Consider the following 25930-nt stretch of genomic DNA (forward strand, 5'->3'; position numbering starts at 1 on the left):
GAGATGATGCATGCATGGAAAAATGGACAGAATAAAGGAAGTAAGGGGAGGGAAGGAATGAAGTTAAGATGGATGCACAGATAAACCGATCAACTGATTGTGAATCCATCATGTAATATCGCATTTGCCGTTGTCGCTACCTTGCCCTCTGATTGTCTCTGAGTTGTCACACTGACAGCCTGGCCCTGACCCCTGAGCACACAGAGAGTGTAAGTGTTGGCTTCTGAAATGGACACTGAGGCGAGGGTGGCCTGAGCTGTGAGTACCAACTCCCACTGTCAACAGGCCACTTCCCAGCACCCCCTCCCCACCCCCTCAACTTAGGACATGAATCCCTGTGTGGTGTCAGGGCCGTGTTAATGCTGAGTGTCAACTCTGAGAGGTACATTCATTCTCCAACGAACACACATACTGTGGGCCTGGTTCCATGCCAGATGCCAGGGAAGTAAGAAGAATGTGACCTGGTGCTGGTGACCAGGCAGAGGCAAACAGAACAGCTCACCAAGAGTCTGTCTCTCCCGAGGCTCAGCAGTCTGGGCTCATTGCTGTCCAGGTGAACCCCAAATAGGACACTTCGAATGCTCTTGCGATGAGAACGAAGCCTCGCCAGATATTCCCAGACCCTTCGTCCATTTCTGACTCTCACCATGTAAACAGCCACAGTGAAACTGACATCCTGAATAGGAGCAAAAAGAGCACAAGTTACCCCTTTTCAGAGTCTGTAACTTAAGAATCATCACTTTGTTTTTCATCCAAACTCTGCTTTTAGAATATTTTACCCCAAAAGAAAATCTTCATCTATAGGAACAAGTAGTAAGATGACACCCACTTTACAGATGAGAAAATCAAGGTTCAAAGTAAGGAGCGGGGGTGGGAACTGTATTCCGTCACTCTGGTCTCACTCTCCATTCTGGTCCCCCCTTACTCTCTGTTGGAAACTGAAACCCTGACTCTTTTTGCTTTTGTCCTCCCTTCTCCAACTACACAAACTTTAATTTATTTATGTATTTTAACAGGACACATTTTATTATTTGTAAAATTGTATTGGAGTATAGTTGACTTAGAATGTTGTGTTAGTTTCAGATGTACAGCAAAGCCAATCAGTTGCACATACATATATCCACTCTTTTTCAGATTCTTTTCCCAAATAGGTTATTACAGAATATTGAGCAGAGTTCCCTGTGCTATTATATAGTAAGTCCTTGTTAGTTATCTATTTTATATGAGGTAATGTGTATACGTTAATCCCTAACTAGTCTGTTTCTGTTTTTAAATAAGTTCATTTGTATCATTAAAAAGACAACCCACAGAATGGGAGAAAATATTTGCAAACAAAGTGACCAACAAGGGATCAATCTCCAAAATATATAAATAGCTCATGCAGCTCAGTATCAAAAAAACAAACAACCTAATCAAAAATGGGCAGAAGATCTAAACAGATATTACTCCAAAGACAGGCAGACAGATGGCCAAAAAGCACATGAAAAGATGCTCAACATCACTAATTACTAGAGAAATAAAAGTCAAAACTACAATGAGGTATCACCTCACACCAGTCAGAATGGCCATCATCAAAGAGTCTACAAACTATAAATGCTGGAGAGGGTGTGGAGAAAAGGGAACCCTCTCACACTGCTGGTAGGAATGTAAATTGGTACAACCACTGTGGAGAAGAGTATGGAGGTTCCTCAAAAAACTAAATATAGAACAACTGTATGATCCAGCAATCCCACTCTTGGGCATATATCCAGAGAAAACTATAACTGGAAAAGATCCACAAACCCCAATGTTTACAGCAGCGCTATTCACAATAGCCAAGATGTGGAAGCAACATAAATGTCCATCAATAGAGGAATGGATAAATAAGATGTGGTACATATACACAATGGAATATTACTCAGCCATAAAAAATGAAATAATGCCCTTTGCAGCAACATGGATGGCCCCAGAGATTATCATATTAAGAAAAGTATAAGTCAGACAAAGACAAATATCATATGGTATCACTTATATGTGGAATCTAACACAAAATTTTGAAAAGGTATACTTAAAAAAAAAAGAAAAGTATGATGGCTGAGAGTGAAAGGGGCTGGACAGTGGGCAGGAGCAACCTGAAGGTCCCTGAGCATTGGACGCCTAAGTCAGTGTGGTGGTGGGAAGCTGAGTGACAGTTTGGGCCTTTAAAGTGTTCTGTACATAGAACAGAAGAGGGGACACCCCATGCAGAGACGGGAGGGCACTGTAAGGGACCATAGTTTAGGTGAGGCTGGCGGCTGCCCAGCGCCCCCTTTAACCCCCCATGTAAGGCGAGATGAGCTCGGACCAAGAGAACCGGCAGGAAGGGAGGGGTTGGGGTCTGGGGAAATCTCTACTGAGCTTAAGAGCCTTGCTCAAAGAGGGAAGGAACAGAATCCAAAACGCCTGATGACGTTCCTTGGAGATAAATGTGAATGTCATCTTGTCGAAAATCAAAGGCCAAGATGAAAGCCTGGAAGCAGAGAGAGGACTCCAAAGAACTAACAAACCAAAACCAAGCTGTCAGAGCAGCAGAATCCAAGTCCGGAGGTTCTGAGACCCTGGTCTTGTGTTCAGGCACAAGTCCCCCCACTTCCTCTACCTCTTTCTCTTTTCATACCAGCTTTATGGGGGCAGAATTCATATCCCACACAAACCACTCATTGAAAGTAGACAGTTCAGTGGGCTTTAGCGTGTTCAGAGTTGTGCATCCATCACCATGGATTTGGAGCATTTTCATCACCCCAGAAAAAATCCTGGACCCTTGGGCAGACACTCCGCATCCCTCTTCTCTTGTGGCTTTAAATGAGGTCGTTAAACCACTGCACACATGGCGCTCAGTGAGAATACTCACGGCAGTCGCCATATACTGTGAGTCGTGGGAGAAGCTGATGTGAGTCACGCTGGTTCTGGAATATTTGAAAGGCTCTGGGATTTCACTTTCTAAGGACATTGCATCAAGAATGTAAACGGTCCCCTCTGTGAAGCCAGCTCCAAGGAGAGCTCCTGAAATTACAAGCCAGGGAACAATGATCAAAAAGGACTTCATTCACTCTAGAAACATCAACTCCATGCGGGCCTTGTCCCAGGTGCCAAGGAGACAGCAGTGAACAGGACAGACGAGGTTCCTGTGAGAAGCGGGGCATCGTGGGAGGAGCACCCAGGTAGTATGGTCCTGCAGGGTCCCACCTGGCCTGGAGCGGGGAGCAGGTTCAATACCCTTCCTGGAGCTGTGACAGCCAAGGACACAGACCCCTAGGGTCTGTTTTCAATTCAGAACCTGAGGCAGGTTGATAAAAATGAAAATACCTTCAGGGTTGTAGGTCAGGCTCTGGACTCCAAGCCCCTTCTCAAAGACCCTGCTGAAGAGGTACTTTTTCTTTTCATAATCCCACACTTTGATCATCCCACAGAAACTCCCAATGGCGATGAGGGGCTGATAGGGGTGGCAGGAGATGGCACGAATGGCATCCTTGGGCTCTACAAATAACTTCTCGAGTTTGGTCCCGTCCGCTGTTAAGTGGTACACCGATGCATCTGATGTTCCAATGATAAAATTCCTGTTTGCCAAGGAGAGACCAGACAGTGTCAGTGTTTGCAGGGAACGGGGCACGCTAGCTATTCTGCCTCTAATTGCACATGAACCGCCTCTGTCGTCTGTAATTTAGTGACATTATTAACCCGACAGCTCCAAAAATACACCACCAATACCCAACAGCTTCCATTTGCAAGTGAAAAAGCCCACATTTCGACATGTAAATTGAGTCATTAAGTATGCAGATGGACAGTCAGTTGTACAATTAGCTAATCTGCACATGCAAATATTCATTTGTGTATGCAAATATGGAGTTTGGTGCACACATACAGATGTGCCTACAAATACTGCAAGGGTAATTAAGCAGACTCACAGATAATTCAATCTTGAAATGTTACGGCTATTAACTATCCAGTCCCGCTAACCGGTAGTGCTAGGACAAACTCAGCTTCTAGAAAAGAGATCAACCTACAGCAAAGGACTCCTGAGGCAACAGAGATTAGAGCCCAGGGATGAGCCCTTTTCAGCTTCCTGTCACTAAACATTCTTAACAGGAGAAGGATGTTTCATTTTTAAAACTAACTAGGAGTTCCCACTGTGGCTCAGCAGTAACAAATCTGACAAGTATCCATGAGGACGTGGGTTCGATCCCTGGCCTTGCTCAGTGGGTTAAGGATCCGGCGTTGCTGTGAGCTGTGGTATAGGTTGCAGATGAAGCTCAGATCCCTCGTTGCCATAGCTGTGGGGTAGGCCGGCAGCTGTAGTTCCCATTTGATCCCTAGCCTGGGAACATTCATATACCACAGGTGCAACCCTAAAAAGCAAACAAATACAATAAAATACAACAAATGACAAGATTCATTAACAACTTACCTTACAACAAAAAGGTCACCTTTTAAAGTGCAATCTGGAGGGTAGTTTGTATCTTCCGTTGGAGGAGTTGCCGGTGTCTTTGAGAAAGACAGGCTTCTTATGCAGCTCAGTTTGAAGTGGCTGTACCAGTTAACAATGGACAGAGTGCGATCATAGAACTTGATGTTACCCCGAATGTCACCTGTGACAATGTAGCTGAAATGGAGAATAACCTCAGTTTGTTAAATGATGGTAACAAGTACTACCTATTGAACACCTAATCACATGTCAGCCTCTGGACCCCAGGGTGTTGTGAAAACGTCGCCTAATACTGCCCTCTGTGGCTGATTTTACTGCCATCCCACTTTACATGTAGGGATCTAAAGCTCAAGGCCTGGGGTTGCCAGATTTTGCACATAAAAATGCCGGATATGCCCTGGGAAAAAAGGAGTTCCCACAGCTGCAGCTCCAATTCAGCCCCTAGCCTGGGAACTTCCATATGCTACAGGTGCTGCCCTAAAAAAAAAAAAAAAAAAAAAGCAGGATGCCCAGTTAAATTTGAATTTCTGATAAACAATGAGTAATCTCCTAGTACAAATATGTCCCCAGTACTGCATGGGATATACTTGTACTAAACCTGGCAACCCCATCAGGGCCACGTGGCTGGACTATGCAGGGATTTAGGCATATCTAATGCAAAGCCCTTACTCTCTGCTCCACTATTCCTGGCCCTCTGAAATGAGCCCTGTGCAATGGCGGTGGGCCATGATTTACATTCTCCGCCATAAGACTACAGATGACAACAGAGTCCATCTACCATTCCTCTGAAATCTCACAGGCTGGCAATGGGACACAAGCCGCTTTACAGAAAGACGATGCTATGAGAGCAATCGGAAAACTCAATCCGGTCATCATAGCCAAAGGCAGTGCTGCGTGACAAAACGGCTTTTATTTCCAGTCCTCAGAGCCATCCCAAATGCACTTGTTTTTTTAAGCCTCTGACATAATTCTAATCACAGGGGGTGGGAGGAGTAAGGGGATGAATTTCCTCTTACACATGCAAAGTGACTAAATGGGGTTTCTGATTAATAAGCAAGGCAGGTGGGCAGAGTAATTGGCTAGAACATCATTCACTGCCCTCTGCTGGAAAGAAACGGCAAAACAAGCCAAGTGTTTTCGGAGCCCTTCCTGGCTGGGTTTTTTAACATGGAGAGAAGGGAACCCAGGTCTGGTCTTCCCTGAGTCCTAACCCCCAATAATGAAAAGCTGATTGCTTCATCACCTCAACTCTACTACTGCCTTTACACACCAACTAAGGAAGGATGCCAATTCACATTGTTATTTGTAAAGCCATGCCAGGACCTCACTGTTCCTCTGTATTACAGAAAGGGAAAGGAAAGCAATGGGCTTTTGGAAAACAGATGGCACAGTGACTCCGACCATATGAGCAGGGTCCTTGTCATAAAGCAACCGTCTGCAGCACTTTGGGGAAGTTCTCTAGCACTCTGATAATGGCTATTTTACCTAGAGCTCCCCTGTGCTCTAACAATTTCACATGCCTCATCTCACTAAAACATGACAAAGTCTCCCAGAGAGGGATGGTATCATTATGCCCATTTTACAGATGGAAAAATGGAGGCACAGCAAAGTTACGTCCCTTGCCCAAGTTCACTCCAACGAAGGGATGCATCTGGCATGTAAACCCCTTTACACCTGAGGCTCACCAGTCTAATGATCACCTACATGCCCTGACAGCCTCTCAAAATCAGAGTTACGGAACTTTTTTTTTTGCCACACCCCCAGCATGCAGAAGTTCCTGGGCCTGTGATCGAACCCAAGCGTTAGGCCACCAGGGAACTCTAGAGTAACAAAACTTTCTGCTGTATTTCATCCTTTCTTTTTTCCTTGCTTTTTAGAGCCACACCCATGGCATATGGAGAGTCCCAGGCTAGGGGTCAAATCAGAGCTACAGCTGCTGGCCTACACCACAGCCACAGCAATGCAGGATCCAAGCCGCATCTTCGACCTACACCTCAGCCCGTGGCAACGCCAGTTCCTTAACCCACTGAGCGAGGCCAGGGATCGAACCCGAAACTTCATAGTTCTTAGACAGATTTGTTTCCACTGTGCCACGATGGGAACTCCTATTTCATCTTTTCATGATGGGTAAATGTTATTTTATAACCAGAAAAATATATATAGCCATTTATGTCATGTCATCAAATTTAAAATATGCACAATTTAGGATGCAAAATAAGTCTATTTAGTGCAGAAAAAATCAGGTAGTTTTTGTTTCACCAACACAAAAGGACTTTTAAAAGTAATACATGCCCATAATTTTTTTTTGAAAAAAGCAAACCAATTAGTACAAATGAGACTATAAAAAGAAGTAAATCCACCCCCATCCTTGATCCTAGCTCTCTGTTCTTTTCCTTAGAGGCAACCAATGTTCCCAGTTAATTGGCTCTCCCCAGAAATAATCTCTGCATATACAAATTACATGTATACCTCCAAAAGGTTTATAAATACTCTTAGAGGAGTTCCCTTCTGGTGCAGGGGGTTAAGGATCTGCCATTGTCACTGTAGCAGCTTGGGTCACTGCTGCGGCTTGGGTTTGACCCCTGGCCTGGGTATCTCCACATGCCGAGGGAATGGCCAATAAATTAATTAAATACTTTTATAATCATCCATAGCTTTTTAATTATTGAATTACCTGTCAACTGTAGTAAGCACAGTGATCCCCTCCTTCTGCAAATGAACCAGTTTACAGGGTTTGATGTGGGGAAAGCCTGAAGAGATGGAGGCAGATGATGTTGGGCGGCAAATGTCCCAGACAACTAGTTTCCCTTCCATTGTCGCAGACAGTATTTGAGTTAAATTCAAATGAAAGACGGACTGGCTAAATTTTCCCACGAGCTTGTTGAATGTCTGCATTTCAAGACACAGGTTATTTGCTACTGTTGGTAATAAATATAAAACAAAGCATTTATTTTTTTCTTTTTTTTACGGGCACACCTGTGGCAGTTCCCAGGCTAGGGGTCAAATGGGAGCTGCAGCTGCCAGCCTACACCACAGCCACAGCACTGCCGGCTCTGAGCCGCATCTGTGACACACACCATATCTCTCAGCAACACAGGATCTTAACCCACTGATCGAGGCCAGGGATTGAACCTGCATCCTCATGGATATTCGTGGGGTTCTTAACCCCCTAAGCCACAATGGGAACTCCAAACAAAGCATTTATCATCACGGCGTTTTATATTATACCTAAATATAGTGAGAAAAAATATGAATTTCTGCTGTGGCGCACTGGTTGATGGTTCTGCTTGTCTCTGTTGCATCGATGGTCCAATCCCCAGCCTGGTGTAGTGGGTTAAAGGATCTGGTGTTCCCACGGCTATCGCAGAAGTGGTTTGGATACGATGCCTGGCCCAGGAACTTCAATAAGCCACAGGCCTGACCGGAAAAAAAAAAAAAAAAAAAAAAACAGGGGAAAAAAAGTCTTTAAAAAAATCACTAAAAAAAACCCACCCCTCCCCTATGGAATGCCACGGCCCAGGCAGTTCTGAACCTCTGCAGGTTTGCTAAAAGCGAGTGAAGGGTTATGAACTGGGTTAAACTGTTTGCTTAAAGCAAATGAAAGAGTGGTTAATTACGGTTCACACCTGTTCAACTTCGCTTACTGAGGTTTCAGAGGCTAATGTCAGTCCTGAACAAAAACATGTTCCAGCTGTGAAATATCAAAAGCCAATGCTTCCAGGCTCCTTTTGATGATAAATTATTTTCCCATCAGTGGAAATTAAGTGCTGTACCTAGAAATGGCCCCAAGAGTCCTTGTTAAATGTGTGCTATGCAGGGTAAGGCACTAGGCATCTTTCTTAGAGTTTAGACAAGTATAGAAAGAACCCAGTTTTGCAGTGAGGGAAGCCCCTCAAAGAATAGTTAGCGAATGAATAAATTCCTATGACACAGTAATTCTGCCACCTGACTCTAACTGGGCAGAGAAGATCCTAGGTGTGCCTCTCTGACTCAAACACAAGAGGGTCAACAGAACCACAACTGGTCAAGCAACGGCATCACTTTCTTAGAGAAGCCCTGTTTTAACACAAGGCATTTTTATCATTTCAAACTGCAGCCGATCCTCATTATTTGTGGATTCCATATTTGCAATTTTACCTACTCACTAAAATTTATTTGTAACCTCAAAAGCAAGTGCTTATGGCGCTTTCACCATCCTTTGCACATGCATACAGGTGCCAAGCTATGAAAAACTTGATGTTTCCAGCTGAGGTCAAACAAGACAACTCTGCCTTCTTGTTTCTGCTCTCAGATGGGAAACAAGTGTCCCTTTCCTGGTCCGATTAGTGCCTTGATGTTTGCATTTTTTTCCTGCTTTTTGTTGGTGATTTTGGTACTTAAATTGGCTCCCAAGCATGGTACTGAAATGCTGCCTAGTGCTCCCAGGCACAAGAAGGCTGTGCTGTGCCTTATGGAGAATACACCTGTGTAAGAAAGGTAAGCATCATTCAGACATGAGTTCTAGTGCTGTTGAACATGAGTCCAATGATCAGGGACCAATGTTATATATTAAATTCGATGTCATTAAAGAGAAACATGCATAAAACACGGTCATGTATCTGTCAGCTGATGAAAGTGTTGTGACCCTAGCCCTGCAGGAACCTATTCATATATTTCTCCCTGGAGCAACGATTCAGCATGCCCTAACTCAGGTCTACTGAGACCTTATGCAACATAACTGCTGCAAATAATAAGAGCTAACTGTATTTATTTTTTGATACTCTGATTTATGAAAGATAGAGTTTGTAGACAGAATAATCTTGCTTTGTGTCCACTGTCTCATCTTTTTTTTTTCTTCCTTTTGGTATGCCCTCTTGAAAAATAGAGTTTTATAGATCAAACCAAGAGTGAAAGTAGAAAAATAATCATGAAGTGCACACAGAGAGCAGGTTACTGGGGGAGTATCAAATGCAGGAAAGGCTGCATGAGACAGGGCATTTCCACCTCAGGTGCAATAGCTTGAGGAAAGCAGGCGAAATGAAATGTTTCCTGCAACACCTGGCTCACTATCTTTCTAGTGCCTCTTAAATATCTAAATACGCAACAAGAGAAGTTCCCTTCGTTGCTCAGTGGAAACGAATCTAACAAGCATCCATGAAGATGCAGGTTCGACCCCTGCCCTCAATCTGTGGGTTAAGGATCCGGCATTGCCGCAAGCTGTGGTGCAGGTCACAGATTCGGCTCGGATCTGGTGTGGCTAAGGTTGTGGCCTAGGCCAGCAGCTGCAACTCCAATTTGACCCCTAGCCTGGGAACCTCCATATGTTATGGGGTGAGGGGGGGCCTAAAACGACAAAAAAAAAAAATCCAGTATCATTTTTTAGCACACTGAAAACTGAGCTAAAAGGGATCCACTCATGTCCAACTACCCTACGTACTTTACCTCAAATTAACCTTTATCCTTTGTCATACACCCATTATAAAGACCATCACTTCCTTGGATATTTTCTCATGATAGGAAACTTTCTTTTCCATTTATTTTTAATCGATATTATTACTATTGTTATTATTATTTTTTTTACAGCTGCACCTGCAGCATATGGAAGTTCCTGTGCTAGGGGTTGAATCAGAGCTGCAGCTTTCAGCCGATGCCACAGCCATAGCAACACCGGATCCTTAATCCACTGAGCATGGCCAGGGATCGAACCCCCATCTTCACAGAGACAATGTCAGGTCCTTATTAGTCCACTGACCCACAACAGGAACTCATATTCCATATTATTTTTAACAATACCACCATCATTTTCAACTGACTGGCAAAGAACCTAAGTAAAAATTACAAATTATTTCCCAATGGTTTAATATCAAAACATACAAAAAGTAGGAGTTCCCATTGTGGCTCAACAGGTTAAGGACCTGACTAGTATCCTAAGGATGAAGGTCGGATCCCTGGCCTCACTCAGTGGGTTGAGGATCTGGTGTTGGCACAAGCTGCATCACAGGCTGTAGATGTGCTCAGATCCAGTGTTGCCTTGGCTGTGGTGTAAGCCGGCAAACTGCCACTCTGATTCAACCCCTGGTCCAGGAATGTCCATATGCAGCAGGTGCAGCCATAAAAATGAAAAAAAAATACAAAGAATAACCCAAAGTGACTAAGCTCACACATATTTATTCTCCACAAAGTCAGATATATAAGAGCACAACAGGTGTACTCACTTTTTCTGTTAGAAGTGGGGCACTATGAGCAAGTATATCTCCGTCTTCATACTGATAAGTACAGAAAAATAAATAATCACTACTAAAAAAAGACCTGGTCTCCAAAAGAAGAACTACATAACAGCAAAATCAAAACAAATGCATATAAGCAGGGTCAGAGCTTTGCAATTTCTACAGGTAGGAGAACCTGCTGTCTCTAGGAACATCTAAAAACATTCTGAAAGGAAAGGAAATAAGTTTAAAACGCCACAAACAATTGTGGCTTTAGGTGGCAGTTAATGCAAATCTGAATTCTATGTTTATAAGGCTTTAAAGGTATAATTAATACCTGAGGTAATGAGTATCACTGAATATCAGCAATTCAATGTGTTGGTGTTTTGCATCTTTATTGAGGTAAAATTCATGCAACATAAAATTAACCATTTTAGGAGTTCCCGACGTGGTGCAGCAGAAATGAATCCCACTAGGAACCATGAGGTTGCAGTTTCGGTCTCTGGCCTCACTCAGTGGGTTAAGGATCTGGCATTGCCATGAGCTGTGGTGTAGAGGGCAGAAGCAGCTCAGATCCTGTGTTGTTAGCTGTGGTGTAGGCCAGCAGCTATAACTCCGATTTGACCCCTAGGCTGGGAACCTCTGTATGAAAAAAAAAAATTAACCATTTTAAAGTGTACAGTTCAGTGGCATTGAGTATATTCACAATGCTGTGTAGCCATCATTCCATCTGGCTCCAGGACACTCTCATCACCCCAAAAGGAGGCCCCCTCTCTATTAGGCAGTCACCCTCCAATCCCCCTTCCTCCAGCCCCTGAATCATACCATTCTGCTTTCTGTCTCTATGGATTAACCTATTCAGCACATTTCATATCAGTGGAATCATACAATCTGTGGCTTTTTTGTGTTTGGCTGCTTTCATTCAGCATAATGCTCTCAAGATTCATCCACATTGTAGCCTGTGTCAGTACCTCATTCCTATTTTTAATGGCTCAATATTCCATTATACAGATGGACCACATTTTGTTGATCCATTCACTGTTTCTTTTGTTTTGGGGTTTGGGGTTGGTTGTCTTTTGTTTTGTTTGTCGTTTTAGGGCCATACCCACAGTGTATGAAAGTTCTCAGGTTAGGGGTAGAATCAGAGCTATAGCTGCCAGCCTATACCACAGCCACAACAACACAGCAGCTCCCAACAATGCTGGATCCTTAACCCATTGAGCAAGGCCAGGGATCGAACCCGCATCCTGATGGATACTAGTTGGGTTCATTACTTCTGAGCCACAATGGGAACTTCCTCTATTCATTGTTGATGAACATTTGGTCTGTTGCTACCTTTTGGTTATTAAGAGTAATGCTGCTGCTATGAACATTTATGTATAAGTATTTGAGTGGCTGTTTTTAGTTCTTCTGGGTATACATCTAGGAATTGGTGGGTCATATGGTAATCTTTCTTCTTTTTCTTTTTTGGCCACCCCTGGAGTTCCCGGGCCAGGGATCAGATCCGAGCTGAAGCTGCCACCTAAGCCATAGCTGTGGCAATGCTGGATCCTTAACCCACTGTGCTGGGCTGGGGATTGAACTGCGTCCCAGCGCTCATGAGACCCCACCAATTCCATTGCTCTGCACAGTGGGAACTCTGGGTCATATAGTGATCTTATGTTAACTTTTGATGTTTTTTTAAATCTCATGTTTTTGTGCATATCAGCTATCTGTTTGCTAATTCCTTTCTAAAAGGGAATAAAAAACCAAGATCTTGAAAAACCCTACATTTTAGACCTTAAATAGATTCAGATAAATATCTGACTCATTACTTTAACAAATTAAATGAAATTTAAATTATCTGCTTCTGATTTAGGTTGCTAATTTCCAATGAGACTAAAATAAATACTATAATTAAATCAAAACATTATATGTTTATTGCTTTCTAAGTAAATACTACATCATTACATTACCAAAACATCTGTACTCAAAGAATGAACATACACTTGTCCATACATTTAAAACAAATGAGGAATTCCCATCGTGGCTCAGCAGTTAACAAATCTGACCAGGAACCATGAGGTTGTGGGTTCAATCCCTGCCTTGCTCAGTGGGTTAAGGATCTGGCATTGCCATGAGCTGTGGTGTAGGTCGCAGACGCTGCCCTGATCCCGCGTTGCTGTGGCTGTGGTGTAGGCCGGCGGCTATAGCTCCGATTCGACCCCTGGCCTGGGAACCTCCATATGCCGCAGGAGCGGCTCAAGAAATGGCAAAAAGACCAAAAAAAAAAAAAAAATTTCTACTTACCCACATATAATATATTGCTTGTGTTTTACTATTGCTCACCAATTCTTTATTATTTGTTGGATTAAACGTAAGGTAGTTCTGAAATATAAAATATGGAAATACATTACATAATAATAAATTTTCTCTTTCTCTATGATTAAGTTAAATATTAAAATTAGATATTTTTTATTAAAATACATAACCAGGTAGGAGTAAAACACAGAAAGGAAACGGCATTTTGTAAGCAACAGAAATATAATTTAAATACAGAGTGTTAAAATTAATGGTCTCAAATGTGTTTCCTTTCTTATTCTTATTTTAATTCATCACCTATAAACTGGAACAAGCAATAGTAAACCACTATTCACCAATAACCTTTATTCTGTGTCCTTTCAGACAAAGAAGGCTGCAAAATCAATTCTAAATTTGACAAGGTCACAAGCTAAACTGGAATGAATGCAAAATACTGGAAGGGGGTTCTGATTCCTGCCAAGATGGTGAGCAGCATGGGTTGCCTGGATCCCTTTCCAAAATTTAACCCTGCAGACACTACAGATGTGGAAGAAACATGAAATGCAGAAAATAAATAACAACAACAAAGTGAGAAATCCCCAGGGGGGTGTAAGGCATAGGTCTTGAAATGGTATGTGCGTGGGAGGTGGGAAGTAGCCTGAGATGAATGAAGGGCTACGGGAGGCAGCTTTGAGTGATGGGCTCGAGAAATGTTTTTTTTTTTCTTTTGGTTGCACCCATGGTGTGTAGAAGTTCCCTAGCTACAGGCTGAATCCATGCCACAGCAGTGACTCAAGCCATAGTAACAACACCTGATCCTTAACCATCTTTTTTTTTTTTGGTCTTTTTGGGCCTCACCCACAGCATACGGCGGTTACAAGGCTAGGGGTCCAATCGGAACTATAGCCACCAGCCTAAGCTCAGAGCCAGAGCAACATGGGAGTGAGCTGTGTCTGTAACCTACACCACAGCTCACAGCAACGCCAGATCTTTAACCTGCTGAGCAAGGTCAGGGATCAAACTCACATTCTCATGGATGACAGTAGGATTTGCTAACCGCTGAGCCACGACAGTCACTCCAGAAATGCTTTTTTTTTTTTCTTTGTCACACCTACAGCATGTGGAAGTTCCCAGGGATCGAACTCATGCCACAGCTGTAACCAGAGCTACAGCAGTGACGTCAGATTCTTAACCCACCGAGCCATGAGGGAACTCCCAAGAAATGCTTTTTCAACTCTACTCCAGCCCTTTCCACTCCATCTCACATTCCTTGCCTATTGCTTGCTGGGGCACTTCAGGAATGTAAACTACAATGCCCATGTCTGAGGATCAATTTCAGGACAGCACAAAGGTCTGGTGGAGTGAAGATGATGAAAGCACATGCATGGACAAGGCCTCATAAAGGCTGAAAATTAGCCTCAAATCTTCTCAATCTCTGCTTAGATCAAGTGACTACTTTGCCAAAGGCCTGAAGGAGTAAAAGCAAATCTTCCTTGGAAGAAGTTATCATCCTGAGCCTCAAATTATTCCTATCCTTTTTTTTTTTTTTTTTTTTTTTTTTTTGGCTGCACCCATGTCATGTGTAAGTTCTTGGGGCAGGGATCAAACCTGTCTTATACTTTTTAAGCACAACATCAGGTATTCAATGAAAAATAACCAGGCCTATAAAAGAGACACACTCAAATAATTGAAAAAAAAAAAAAAAGAAGGAGAAAAGTAATCAACAGAAAGAGACCCCCCCCCAAGGAGAGTCATCACCCAGACTGGACAATAACTGTGATTAACATGTATGTGAAAGTAGAGGATAAGATGGATAATCTCAGCAGACAATTCTATTGTTTAAAAGAATCAAACGGAAGGTTTTTTTCTGGGTTTTTTGTTTTATTTTGTTTTTTAAGGCTGCACATGGATGTTCCCAGGCTAGGGGTCAAATCAGAGCTACAGCTGCCAGCCTACATCACAACCACAGGAATGGGGGATCCAAGCCGTGTCTGTGGCCTACATCACAGCTCATGGCAATGCCAGATTGCCAATCCACTTAAGTGAGGCCAGGAATTAAACCCACATCCTAATGGATACTAGTCAGATTCATTTCTGCTGTGCCACAATGGGAATTCCAAAATGGAACTTTTAGATCTGAAAAAAATGCTTTACAAAACTCAAAGGATGATTTAACAGAAAATTAAATACAGCCAAAGGAATGATTAGTTAGTAGAAAAGGAAGATATATTACAAGAGAAAATACCCAGACTGAAGCATAAAGAGAGAAAAGAATAGAAAAGAGAATAAAAGACCTACAGGACAAGTTGAAAGGGTCTAACTAACATGTAATTGGAGTCCCAGAGGAGAGGAAACAAAGAATGTGGTGGAAATAACCTTTCAAGAGACAATGGATAGAATTTTCCAAAACTAAGGAAAGACATAACATCTCAAGTTCAAAAACCCCAAAGGAGAAGTTGATTTTTTTTTAAATCAACATGTCCATGTACACACAGATGCATCATTGAAAAACCAAGAGAAAAACCAAGCTTTTTTAGGGCCACAGGGTCAAATAGGAGCTACCACTGCTGGCCTACACCACAGCCACAGCAACACAGGATCTAAACCACATCTGTGACCTACACCACAGCTCTCAGCAATGCCAGATCCTTAACCCACAAAGCAAGGCCAGGCATCGAACCCACGTCCTCATGGATACTAGTCAGGTTCGTTACTGCTGAGCCACAATGGGAACTCCCAAGAGAAAATCTTAAAAGCAGCCAGAGTGGGAAAAAAAGATGCATAACTTTCAAAAAAGGTAGCAGTAAGATCGATAGTTGGCTTCTCAACAGAAATGATTTAAGTCTGAAGACAATGGAATAATACCTGTACCATCAAGGTACTGAGAGAAAATAACCACCAACCTAGAATTCTGTACTTTGGAAATACCCTTCAAAAACAAGTTACCAAGAGAAATGAGAGCATATATCTCTACAAAGACTTGTACAAGAATGTTCAGGCAGCTTTATTTTCAGTAGCCACAAATAGGAAACCCACAAGTCCTTCAGTTATCTATTCAATGAAGAGAGAAACAAATGGTGACATATCCATTCAATATACAACTATTCAGCAGTAAAAAATAATAAACTTTGTGCTCACTTCAGCAGCACCTATACTAAAATTGGAATGATACAGAGAAGACAAGAATGGCCCTTGTGCAAGGATGACATGCAAATGGGTGAAGTGTTCCATATTTTTTTGAGCCTACCTATAGAAGCAGACTCACAGGCATGGAGAACAGACTTGTGGTTGTCAAGGGGGAGGGAGTGGAATGGACAGGGAGTTTAGGGTTAAGAGACACAAACGATTACATTTAGAGTGGATAAGCAATGAGGTTCTGCTGTACAGCACAGGGAACAATAACCACTCTCCTCGGATAGAACATGAAGGAAAAAAATATCAAAAAAAGAAAGTATAGGGAGTTTCTATTGTGGCACAGTAGTAACAAACCCAACAATCCCCAACTAGGATCCATGAGGATGTGGGTTCAATCCCTGGCCTCACTCAGTGGGTCAGGGATCTGGCGTTGCTGTGAGCTGTGGTGTATGTTGCAGACGTGGCTTGGATTCGGCATTGCTGTGGCTGTGGTGTAGGCCAGCAGCTGTAGTTCCAATTCAACCCCAGCCTAGGAACTTCTGTATGCTGCGGGTACAGTCCTAAAAAGTGGAAGAAAGAAAGAACGAAAGAATGAAAGGAAGGAAAGAGAGAAAGAGAAAAGAAAAAATATATATGACTGAGTCACTTTGCTGTACAGCAGAAATTGACAAAACATTGTAAATCAACTATATTTTAATTTAATTTTTTTGGTCTTTTTTGCCATTTCTTTGGCTGCTCCTGCGGCATATGGAGGTTCCCAGGCTAAGGGTGTTGCTATGGGTGGCATAGGCCAGAGGCTGTGGCTCCCATTCAACCCCTAGCCTGGGAACTTCGATATGCCATGGGTGCAGCCCTAAAAAAAAAAGACAAAAAAAAAGAAAGAAAGAAAAGATACACGCACCCCAATGTTCAAAGCAGCACTATTCACAATAGCCAAGACATGAAAACAACTTAAACATTCACTGACAGAGGAATGGATAAATAAGATGTGGTACATATACACAATGGAATACTACTCAGCCATAGAAAGGAATGAAATAATGCCATTTGCAGCAACATGGATGGAACTAGAGATTATCATACTAAGTGAAGTAAGAGAAAAATAAATATATGATATTGCGTATATGTAGAATCTAAATATATGATAGAAATGAACTTATTTACAAAACAAATCAGACTCAGAGCCAAAGAAAATAAATTTATGGTTACCAAAGGGGGGAGGGATAAATTAGGAGTGTGGGAGTAACATATACATGCTACTATATGTAAAGTAGAGGAGTTCCCCTATGATGCAGTGGATTAAAGGATCCAGCATTGCCACAGCTGTGGCACAGGTCTAAGCTGCTGCTTGGATTCAATCCCGGGCCTTGGAACTTACATATGCCATGGTTGAGCCCATAAAAAAAATAAATAAATACTGGAATAAAATTTAACCAAGGAGGTAAAAGATCTGTATAGTGAAAACTATAAAACACTGCTGAAAGAAATTAAAGAAGACATAAATAAATGGAAAGGCATCTCATGTTTGTGGATTGGAAGGCAATGTTATTAAGATGACAATACTGGGAGTTTCCATAGTGGCTCAGTGGAAATGAATCTGACTAGCATCCATGAGGACACAGGTTCGATCCCTGGCCTCACTCAGCGGGTTAAGGATCCGGTGTTGCCATGAGCTGTAGTGTAGGTTGCAGCTGTGGCTTGGATCTGGCATTGCTGTGGCTCTGGCATAGGCCAGCAGCTATAGCTCCGATTTGACCCATAGCCTGGGAACCTCCATATGCCACAGGTGTGGCCCTAAAAAGACAAAAAAAAAAAAAAAAAAAGATGACAATACTATCCAAAGTGATTCAGTGAAAGCTCTAAGGAAACAGCAAAAACATTTTTTGGTAGCAAAAGTAAAACCCATCCTGAGCACCTCAGTATGGCTGGTGGCTTAAGAAGTAAGCATATTTTTTTCCTGGAGCATGAAGAACACAGGGTAGGAAAGAAGTAGAGAAAATGGGCATAAAGCTGATAACAATATACACCTTGCTGAGTCCAGCCACACAGACCCCCTGTTGGGGCTCCTGGTTTCGGCAAGTCACATGCATTCCTACCAGAGTGGCTGGCACACAGTAGGCACTCAATGAATGCAGGTGAGCAAAGGCTGCAAGGATGAATGACATGATGCAGAGGAGCAGAGTCAACACTCTGGGTGGCCTTGGGAAGTCGTCTCATGAAAATCGAGAATAATAAAAACTTCCCTACATGAAGAGCAGTTCAGAGCATGCTTCTAGAATGAGAAAGGCAGCCAGCTGGTTGACTTTAGACAAATCATTTAATAGTCTGCATGGATTACATAAGATACTGTATCAAAGAATTTAGCAGAACCAGCACATAATAAATGCTCCAAAAATTAGCTATTATCACCAAAAATAAAATCAGATCACGGATAGAATTTTTTTTATTTTTTGGCAGCACTGTGGCATGCATAAGTTCCCAGACTGAGGCTCGAACCCTCACCACAGCAGTAATCAGAGCCACAGCAATGCAGGATGCTGAAATGGCTGAGCCACCAGGGAACTCCATGGATAGGAATTTTTAAAAAGCTCCTGTTTGTGCACCATCATGAAGCTCCAGTAAAACAAAAAGCAGTTTTGACCTGGCTTCTGTGTAACTTTAGATGGATCTTTACAAGCTCAAACTGAACTCACCTGAAAACCATACTCTTTGGGAAGGTCAAGTGTGCATGCGGGCGTTTCCACCGCTAAAGTCCACCTCCAGATGCAAACTCTCTGTAAGTGACAGCAGACAGGGAAGAAGGAGAAGGTTTCTGAAGGCTGCTGAAGTAACCTACACCTCTCGTGGTAATCCAGAAGCTTCCGCGAACTCAGCAAAGCACAGTGAACCCCTGACCAGAGACTGGTCACCACCCTCCACCCAGAGAATCGCAGATGCCACACAGCTTGAGCAGAGCTGCTCACAGCAACACTCCTGTCAGATTGGCCAGCCAGCTGAGGCTGCCCCAAAGGGCCCTGTACCTGGATTTCAGCATCTGAGATCGTTGCCAGGTACTTGGCGTCACGGGTGATAGCCATGGCCCTGATGCCATTACCTTCTGGGCAGCTGTCAAATATCGTGTGCACAGGGATCCTGCAAAACAGGGCAGGGGGACACCTGCTTCAAAAACATTACCACTGTGGGAGTTCCTGCTGTGGCACAGTGAGTTAAGGATCTGGCAGCTGTGGCTTGGACACAATCCCTGGCCTAGGAACTTCCATGTGCCACGAGTACAGCAACAAAACAAAACACTGTGAACAAACAAATGTGGTCTATCCACACAATGGAATATGACTCAGCCATTAAAAGGAGTGAAACACTGACACAGGCTACAATATATGGATGAACCTTGAAAACATGATACTGAGTGAGAAGCCAGATATAAAAGGCTACATGTTTTATGAATTCATTTATATCAAATTCCAGAAAAGGCAAATCCAAATAGACAGAGAGCAGATGAGTGTTTTTCAGGGGCACAGGTGATGGGGAGGGAATGGGATGTGATTGCTAATGTGTTTTAGGGTTTTCTTTTGGGGCAAAGAAAGTATTTTGGAACTAGATAGAGGTGGTGGTTGCACAACATTGTGAATATACTAAATGCCACTGAAATGTAAGCTTTAAAATGGTTACTTCTATTTTATGAGAACTTTACCTCAATTTAAAACAACAACAACAAACTCAAGGCAGCCTGTAAACATGCTATTTGTTCTCCTTGTGAGCTCTAGTCTTTCCTTCATTATCAAGTGCTGATTCTGTGGCAGGCATGAAGGATGAGAATGTGAAAAAAGATGCCTAGGACACCATTCTTGCTCTCAGGAGAACTGGCATTCTCCTCCATAAGGAGCAATATAAACAGGCACAGGCTTTCTCCAGAGCAACATAGCTGCATCTATCAAAACCTCAAATGTGCATACCCTATGACCCAATTCCACTTCTACAACTTTTTTCCTAGCAAAATAATAGCAAAAGTAGACAGAATAAATGCCAATTCATGTTTATTGTGGCACTGCTTTAATGGCAAAAAATCTGGAAACACAAATGCCTATTAACATAGTAATTGTTTTAAAAATACCATAGTATAGCCATATAATGAAAAAGTATGCCACCTTCAAAAAGAATGAGGTGCGGAGTTCCCGTCGTGGCGCAGTGGTTAATGAATCCGACTAGGAACCATGAGGTTGCGGGTTCGGTCCCTGCCCTTGCTCAGTGGGTTAAGGATCTGGTGTTGCTGTAAGCTGTGGTGTAGGTTGCACACGCGGCTCGGATCCCGCGTTGCTGTGGCTCTGGTGTAGACCGGTGGCTACAGCTCCGATTAGACCCCTAGCCTGGAAATCTCCATATGCCGCAGAAGCGGCCCAAGAAATAGCAAAAAGACAAAAAAAAAAAAAAAAAAAAAAAAAGAATGAGGTGTAAACCTGAAAAAAAAAATACAACCTAAGGAGTAGGAGAAAATAGTTGCAAATGATCCAACCAACAAGGGCTTAATCTCCAAAATATATAAACAACTCATACAACTCAACAGAAAAAAAACAAACAACTCAATCAAAAAATGGGCAGAAGACCTAAATAGACATTTCTCTAAAGAAGACATACAGATAGCCAACAGGCACATGAAAAAATGCTCAACATCACTAAGTATTAGAGAAATGCAAATCAAAACTACAATGAGGGGGAGTTCCGTCATGGCTCAGCGGTTAACGAATCTGACTAGTACCCATAAGGATGTGGGTTCGATCCCTGGCCTTGCTCAATGGGTTAAGGATCTGGTGTTGCTGAGAACACGTTGTAGGTTGCAGATGTGGCTCAGATCCTGCATTGCGGTGGCTGTGGCATAGGACGTTGGCTACAGCTCCAATTGGACCCCTACCCTGGAGGTGCGGCCCTAAAAAGACAAAAAAAAAAAGCAAACTACAATGAGGTACCACCTCACACCGGTCATTATGGCCATCAACAAGTCAACAAAAAAACAAATGCTGGAGAGGGTATGGAGAAAAGGGAACCCTGTTAAACACTGTTGGTGGGAATATAAATTGGTACAACCACCATGGAGAACAGTATGGAGGTTCCTCAGAAAACTAAATATAGAACAACCGTATGATCCAGCAATCCCTCTCCTGGGCATATATCTGGATAAAACTTTCATTCAGAAAGATACATGCACCCCTGGAGTTCCCGTCATGGCGCAGTGTTAATGAATCTGACTAGGAAGCATGAGGTTGTGGGTTTGATCCCTGCCCTTGCTCAGTGGGTTAAGGATCTGGTGTTGCTGTGAGCTGTGGTGTAGGTTGCAGATGTGGCTCAGATCTCGAGTTGCTGTGGCTATGGCGTAGGCCAGCGGCTGGGGCTCCAATTCAACCCCTAGCCTGGGAACCTCCATATGCTGCGGGAGTGGCCCTAGTGAAGGCAAAAAGGCAAAAAAAAAAAAAAATGCATGCACCCCTATATTCATAATAGCACTGTTCACAATAGACAAGACACGAAAACAACCTAAATGTCTACCGACAAATGAATGGATTAAGATGATATCCATATATACAATGAATATTACTCAGCCATATAAAAGAACAAAATAGTACCATTTGCAGAAAGATGGATGGAACTAGAGATTCTCATACTTAGTGAAGTAAATCAGAAAGACAAATAGCATATGGTATCACTTATATGTGGAATCTAAAATATGGCACAAAGTTGGCATTCCCTTTGTGGCTCAGTGGTTAACGAACCTGACTAGGATCCATGAGGATGCGGGTTCAATCCCTGGCCTCCATCAGTGGGTAAGGATCCTGTGTTGCTATGGCTGTGGTGTAGGCTGGCAGCTGCAGCTCTAATTCAACCCCTAGCCTGGGAACCTCCATGTGCCACAGGAGCAATGCTAAAAATAATAATAAAATTAAAATATGGCATAAATGAACCTATCTACAGAACATAAACAGACTCACAGACATGGATAACAGACTTGTGGTTGCCAAGGGGTCGGGGGAAGGAGTAGGATGGACTAGGAGTTTGGGGTTAATAGATGCAAGCTATTTCATTTAGAATGGACAAGGAATAAGGTCCTACTATACAGCACAGGGAATTATATCCAATCACTTGTGATAGAACAGGATAGGATATGAGAAAAAGAATGTATATGTATGTATGATTGGGTCACTTTGCTGTACAGCAGAAGTTGACAGAACATTGTAAATCAACTATAATAATTTATTTTTTGTCTTTTGTCTTTTTAGGGCCGCACCCCCGGCATATGGAGGTTTCTAGGCTAGGGGTCAAACTGGAGCTGTAGCCACCAGCCTACACTAGAGCCACAGCAACTCGGGATCTGAGCTGCGTCTGCAACGTACACCACAGCTCACGGCAACGCCAGATCCTTAACCTACTGAGCAAGGCCAAGGATCGAACCCGCAACCTCATGGTTCCTAGTTGGATTTGTTTCCACTGTGCCACAACGGGAACGCCACAATTTTTTTTTTTTTTTTTTTTTTTTAATGAGGGCCAGGGATTGAATCTGAGCTGCAGCTACAGCAATGCCAGACCCTTTAACTCACTGTGCTGGGCTGGGAATCAAACCTGCACCTCCGCAGCAACTTGAGCTGCTGCCATCAGATTCTTAACCCACTGAGCAACAATAGGAACTCTCAGTTGAACCTGTACTATTAACATATTTGAGATAAAAGAATTTATTTTTTAAGGAATGAGGTTTAAGAGAATTTAACATATCAGAGTCTCTAACAGATTAGATTTGTGATTCTAATTTAAAGTCTGTAGTTGATTTAGACTTGTGATTTTAAATTCTAATCATATTAGGTTTATAAACAATATTAGAACATTTAACAGAATTTAAGATTTGCCATATTTATGTCTACTTTATTAGATTTACAAGAATTACTTAAATACTAGTGAAGGATTTATTTGTTAATCAGACTGATAAAGAACTTAAAGATCAAATAGAATACATTTAATTTCTGAATTCAGTTTGCAATGTTTAAAAGGATGTAATAATAAAATCTGTAAGTGGGACCAAACATTAATCAAAGCCCCCTAATAGGCAACTGAAAAAAATATGTTAGAGTCATAGAAGATTTAAGTTGAACTTAAATGTGTTAAATTTATAGAAGAAGATTTAAGTTGAACTTACTCTTCTTTTCTTTTTTGAACTAGTATCTTAAAAAAGAAGTATAGTTTATCACTTTAACAAAGTGACTATTAATTCTAAAAAAAAAAAATCCCTTCTGGGTTCCCAAGGTCATCATTTGCAATATCATAAAACTCATATTGACATATCATTCAAATTGTTAACCACAGATATGCTTAACTTTGTAATTTTTAAAAATTACTGCCAGAGCCACCCCCAGTCTAGTGGAGAAGATGGCTTTATTAAACAAGAAAAAAGCAAAAAATAAACACTGTTTGAAAGGAGGCCAGCTCTGCCTGGAGCAAGGGACTGCCAGCAAGGGCATGAGAGAAGAGATCCACCTGCAGGACCCACTGTTCCTGCCTTTGGAGTTCCTGATGCAGGAGGTAACCTGCCCCGTGTGTCAGCTGGATGTCCCATGACTTGCAGCCCCTGTGAGGGCTAGAGATGCTGGGTGGGCATGCAGACAGGGCCTTTCATTTGTGGAGGAAGTGTTTGCATGACTCTGATATAAGATACAGACTCCTTGTAACAAGGGCTGAGCTAGCAATGGGCAGCCTCCAGAGGGTTTTAAGCAGGGGAGCAACACAATCCGATTGTGTTGGGGAGGAGTTCCCGTCCTGGTTCAGCAGAAACTCATCTGACTAGTATCCATGAGGACGCAGGTTCAATCCCTGGCCTCACTCGATAGGTGAAGGATCCAGTGTATGTGAACTGTGGTGTAGGTCACAGACACAACTTGGATCCCACATTGCTGTGGCTCTGGTGTGGGCTGGTGGCTACAGCTCCAATTCAACCCCTAGCCTGGGAACCTCCATATGCCGTGAGTACAGCCCTACCAAAAAAAAAAAAAAAAAGGGCATATTTTGCATTGGGGAAAAGGTCACACCTAGAATGTCATGGAGAGACACCATCTGATGAGACATGATCATGGCCACCTATGTGTATGTAAATCAACAGCAAGTGTTCTGTGAGGAAACACACCAAACCTACTACACAGAGGACTAGGATTAGAGATGGTGGCCAAAGGAGACCTGTGCATTCAACTAAAATGTATTAAAATGATTCCACAGAAAAGAAAATCATGGACTTGGAGAACAGACTTGTGGCTGTCCAGGGGGAGAGGGAGGGAGCGGGAGGGAACGGGAGCTTGGGGTTAACGGATGCAATCTATTGCTCTTGGAATGGATTTACAATGAGATCCTGCTGTGTAGCATTTGGAACTATGTCTAGATACTTACATCGCAACATGACAATGGGAAGAAAAACTATGTATACATGTGTGTGTAACTTGGTCCCCATGCTGTACAGCGGGAAAAAAAAATGTATTAAAATGATTTTTTAAAAAAGCAACAGGTGGGAGTTCCCATCATGGCTCAGTGGTTAACGAATCCGACTAGGAACCATGAGGTTGTGGGTTGGATCCCAGACCTTGCTCAGTGGGTTAAGGATCTGGCGTTGCCATGAGCTGTGGTGTAGGTCGCAGATGCGGCTCAGATCCCGAGTTGCTGTGGCTCTGGCGTAGGCCAGCAGCTACAGCTCTGATTGGACCCCTAGCCTGGGAACCTCCATATGCAGCAGGAGCAGCCCTAGAAAAGGCAAAAAGACAAAAAAAAAAAAAACAATAATTAAAAAATAAAAAAGACAACAACAACAAAAAAGCAACAGGTGAAGGGATAAACAAGATGCTGTATATCCATGCAATGAGATCGTAAATAGCTATAACAGGGAATAGAGGACTGATTCATGCCACAGCAGGGAAGAATTTTGAAAATGTTTTGCTATGTGAAAGAAGCCAAACACAAAAGCCACAGGTTGCATGATTCCATTGACATGAGATGTCCAGAACAAGCAAATCTATAGAGACAGAAAGCCCATCAGAGGCTAACAGAGGTTGAGGGGAGGGGGAATGGGGAGTTTATCCCTTCAGATTTTCTGGTTGGGTAGTTAAAGTGTTCCGGAAATAGAGGTAATGGTTGCACAACATTGTGAAAGCAATTAATGCCAATGAATTACATGCTTAAAAGTGGTTCAGGAGTTCCCTGGCAGTGCAGTGGGTTAAGGATCCAGTGCTGTCACTGCAGCAGCTCAGGTCAGTGCTGTGGCGTGGGTTTGATCCCTGGCCTCAGAACTTCAGTATGACGCTGGAGCAGCCAAAAAAAAAAAAAGTGGTCCAGTGTCACAGAAGCCAGGTTGAAGAATGGAACTGCAGGAAGGGAGATTAGTCAGGAGGGCTGTTTCAATGGCCCAGCCAGGAAAAGATGGGTGTGGACAGAGGTGGTTGGGGTGGGTTCAGAAGCTGTTTGGAGGTAGAAGCACAGGATTTTGTACATTTTAGCAGGAGACGCCCATGGGACATGCAGGTGGAAGGTCTCTAGCAGCTTCCCCATCAGCAGAGAAACACAAAGGTCGTTATTGAGAGTAAGACTTCGCGGTTTCAAACCCTGGATCTGCTCCTTCCTGGTTGAAGAGCATCACCAACAGCCTCCTCATCATCTAGGCCACAGCTAAAGAATGGCGAGACAAGGATGAGGCTGACGAGAGGCTGAGAGGGGACAGACAGCAAGCAGGATGAGAACCAGGGTGACAGGGTATCAGAGAAACCAAGGAGAATGAAGAATAAATCCACAGAGGTCAAGTCAGATGAGGACCAGGATTAGGTAACATGGCCCTATGGAGGCCACTGGTTACCAGGGGGAGAACGGTTCTCGTGTCCTA

General features: G+C 42.8%; 1 protein-coding gene and 1 non-coding gene across 8 annotated transcripts in view; one reads left to right on the forward strand and one right to left on the reverse strand.

Annotated features, from left to right (window-relative positions):
- The window catches only part of CFAP251 (cilia and flagella associated protein 251), an 81893-nt gene that overhangs the window by 41970 nt on the left and 13993 nt on the right, over positions 1-25930 (reverse strand). For 6 of the 7 annotated variants that reach the window (XM_013982831.3, XM_084996137.1, XM_084996138.1 and 3 more), the window contains 9 exons: positions 19062-19173; positions 18735-18815; positions 12916-12993; positions 10636-10686; positions 7116-7330; positions 4424-4618; positions 3325-3575; positions 2870-3021; positions 503-676 (listed from right to left, as the gene is read on the reverse strand). In XM_013982831.3, the coding sequence (XP_013838285.3) occupies positions 503-676; positions 2870-3021; positions 3325-3575; positions 4424-4618; positions 7116-7330; positions 10636-10686; positions 12916-12993; positions 18735-18815; positions 19062-19173 (1309 nt within the window). Of the gene's footprint in view, positions 1-502; positions 677-2869; positions 3022-3324; positions 3576-4423; positions 4619-7115; positions 7331-7669; positions 7859-10635; positions 10687-12915; positions 12994-18734; positions 18816-19061; positions 19174-25930 lie in introns of those variants that run through there. The other variant, XM_084996140.1, reaches the window with a different exon arrangement.
- On the forward strand, positions 16037-16143 carry LOC146396553 (U6 spliceosomal RNA). Its single transcript, XR_014828626.1, has one exon. It is a non-coding gene; the product is annotated as a U6 spliceosomal RNA (small nuclear RNA).

The sequence above is a fragment of the Sus scrofa genome, chromosome 14, assembly GCF_054392235.1.
Source record: "Sus scrofa isolate SSC_HxYL_T2T_F1_AM1 chromosome 14, Sscrofa_HxYL_maternal_Yorkshire_Landrace_v2.0, whole genome shotgun sequence".
In the NCBI taxonomy this organism is placed as follows: domain Eukaryota; kingdom Metazoa; phylum Chordata; class Mammalia; order Artiodactyla; family Suidae; genus Sus; species Sus scrofa.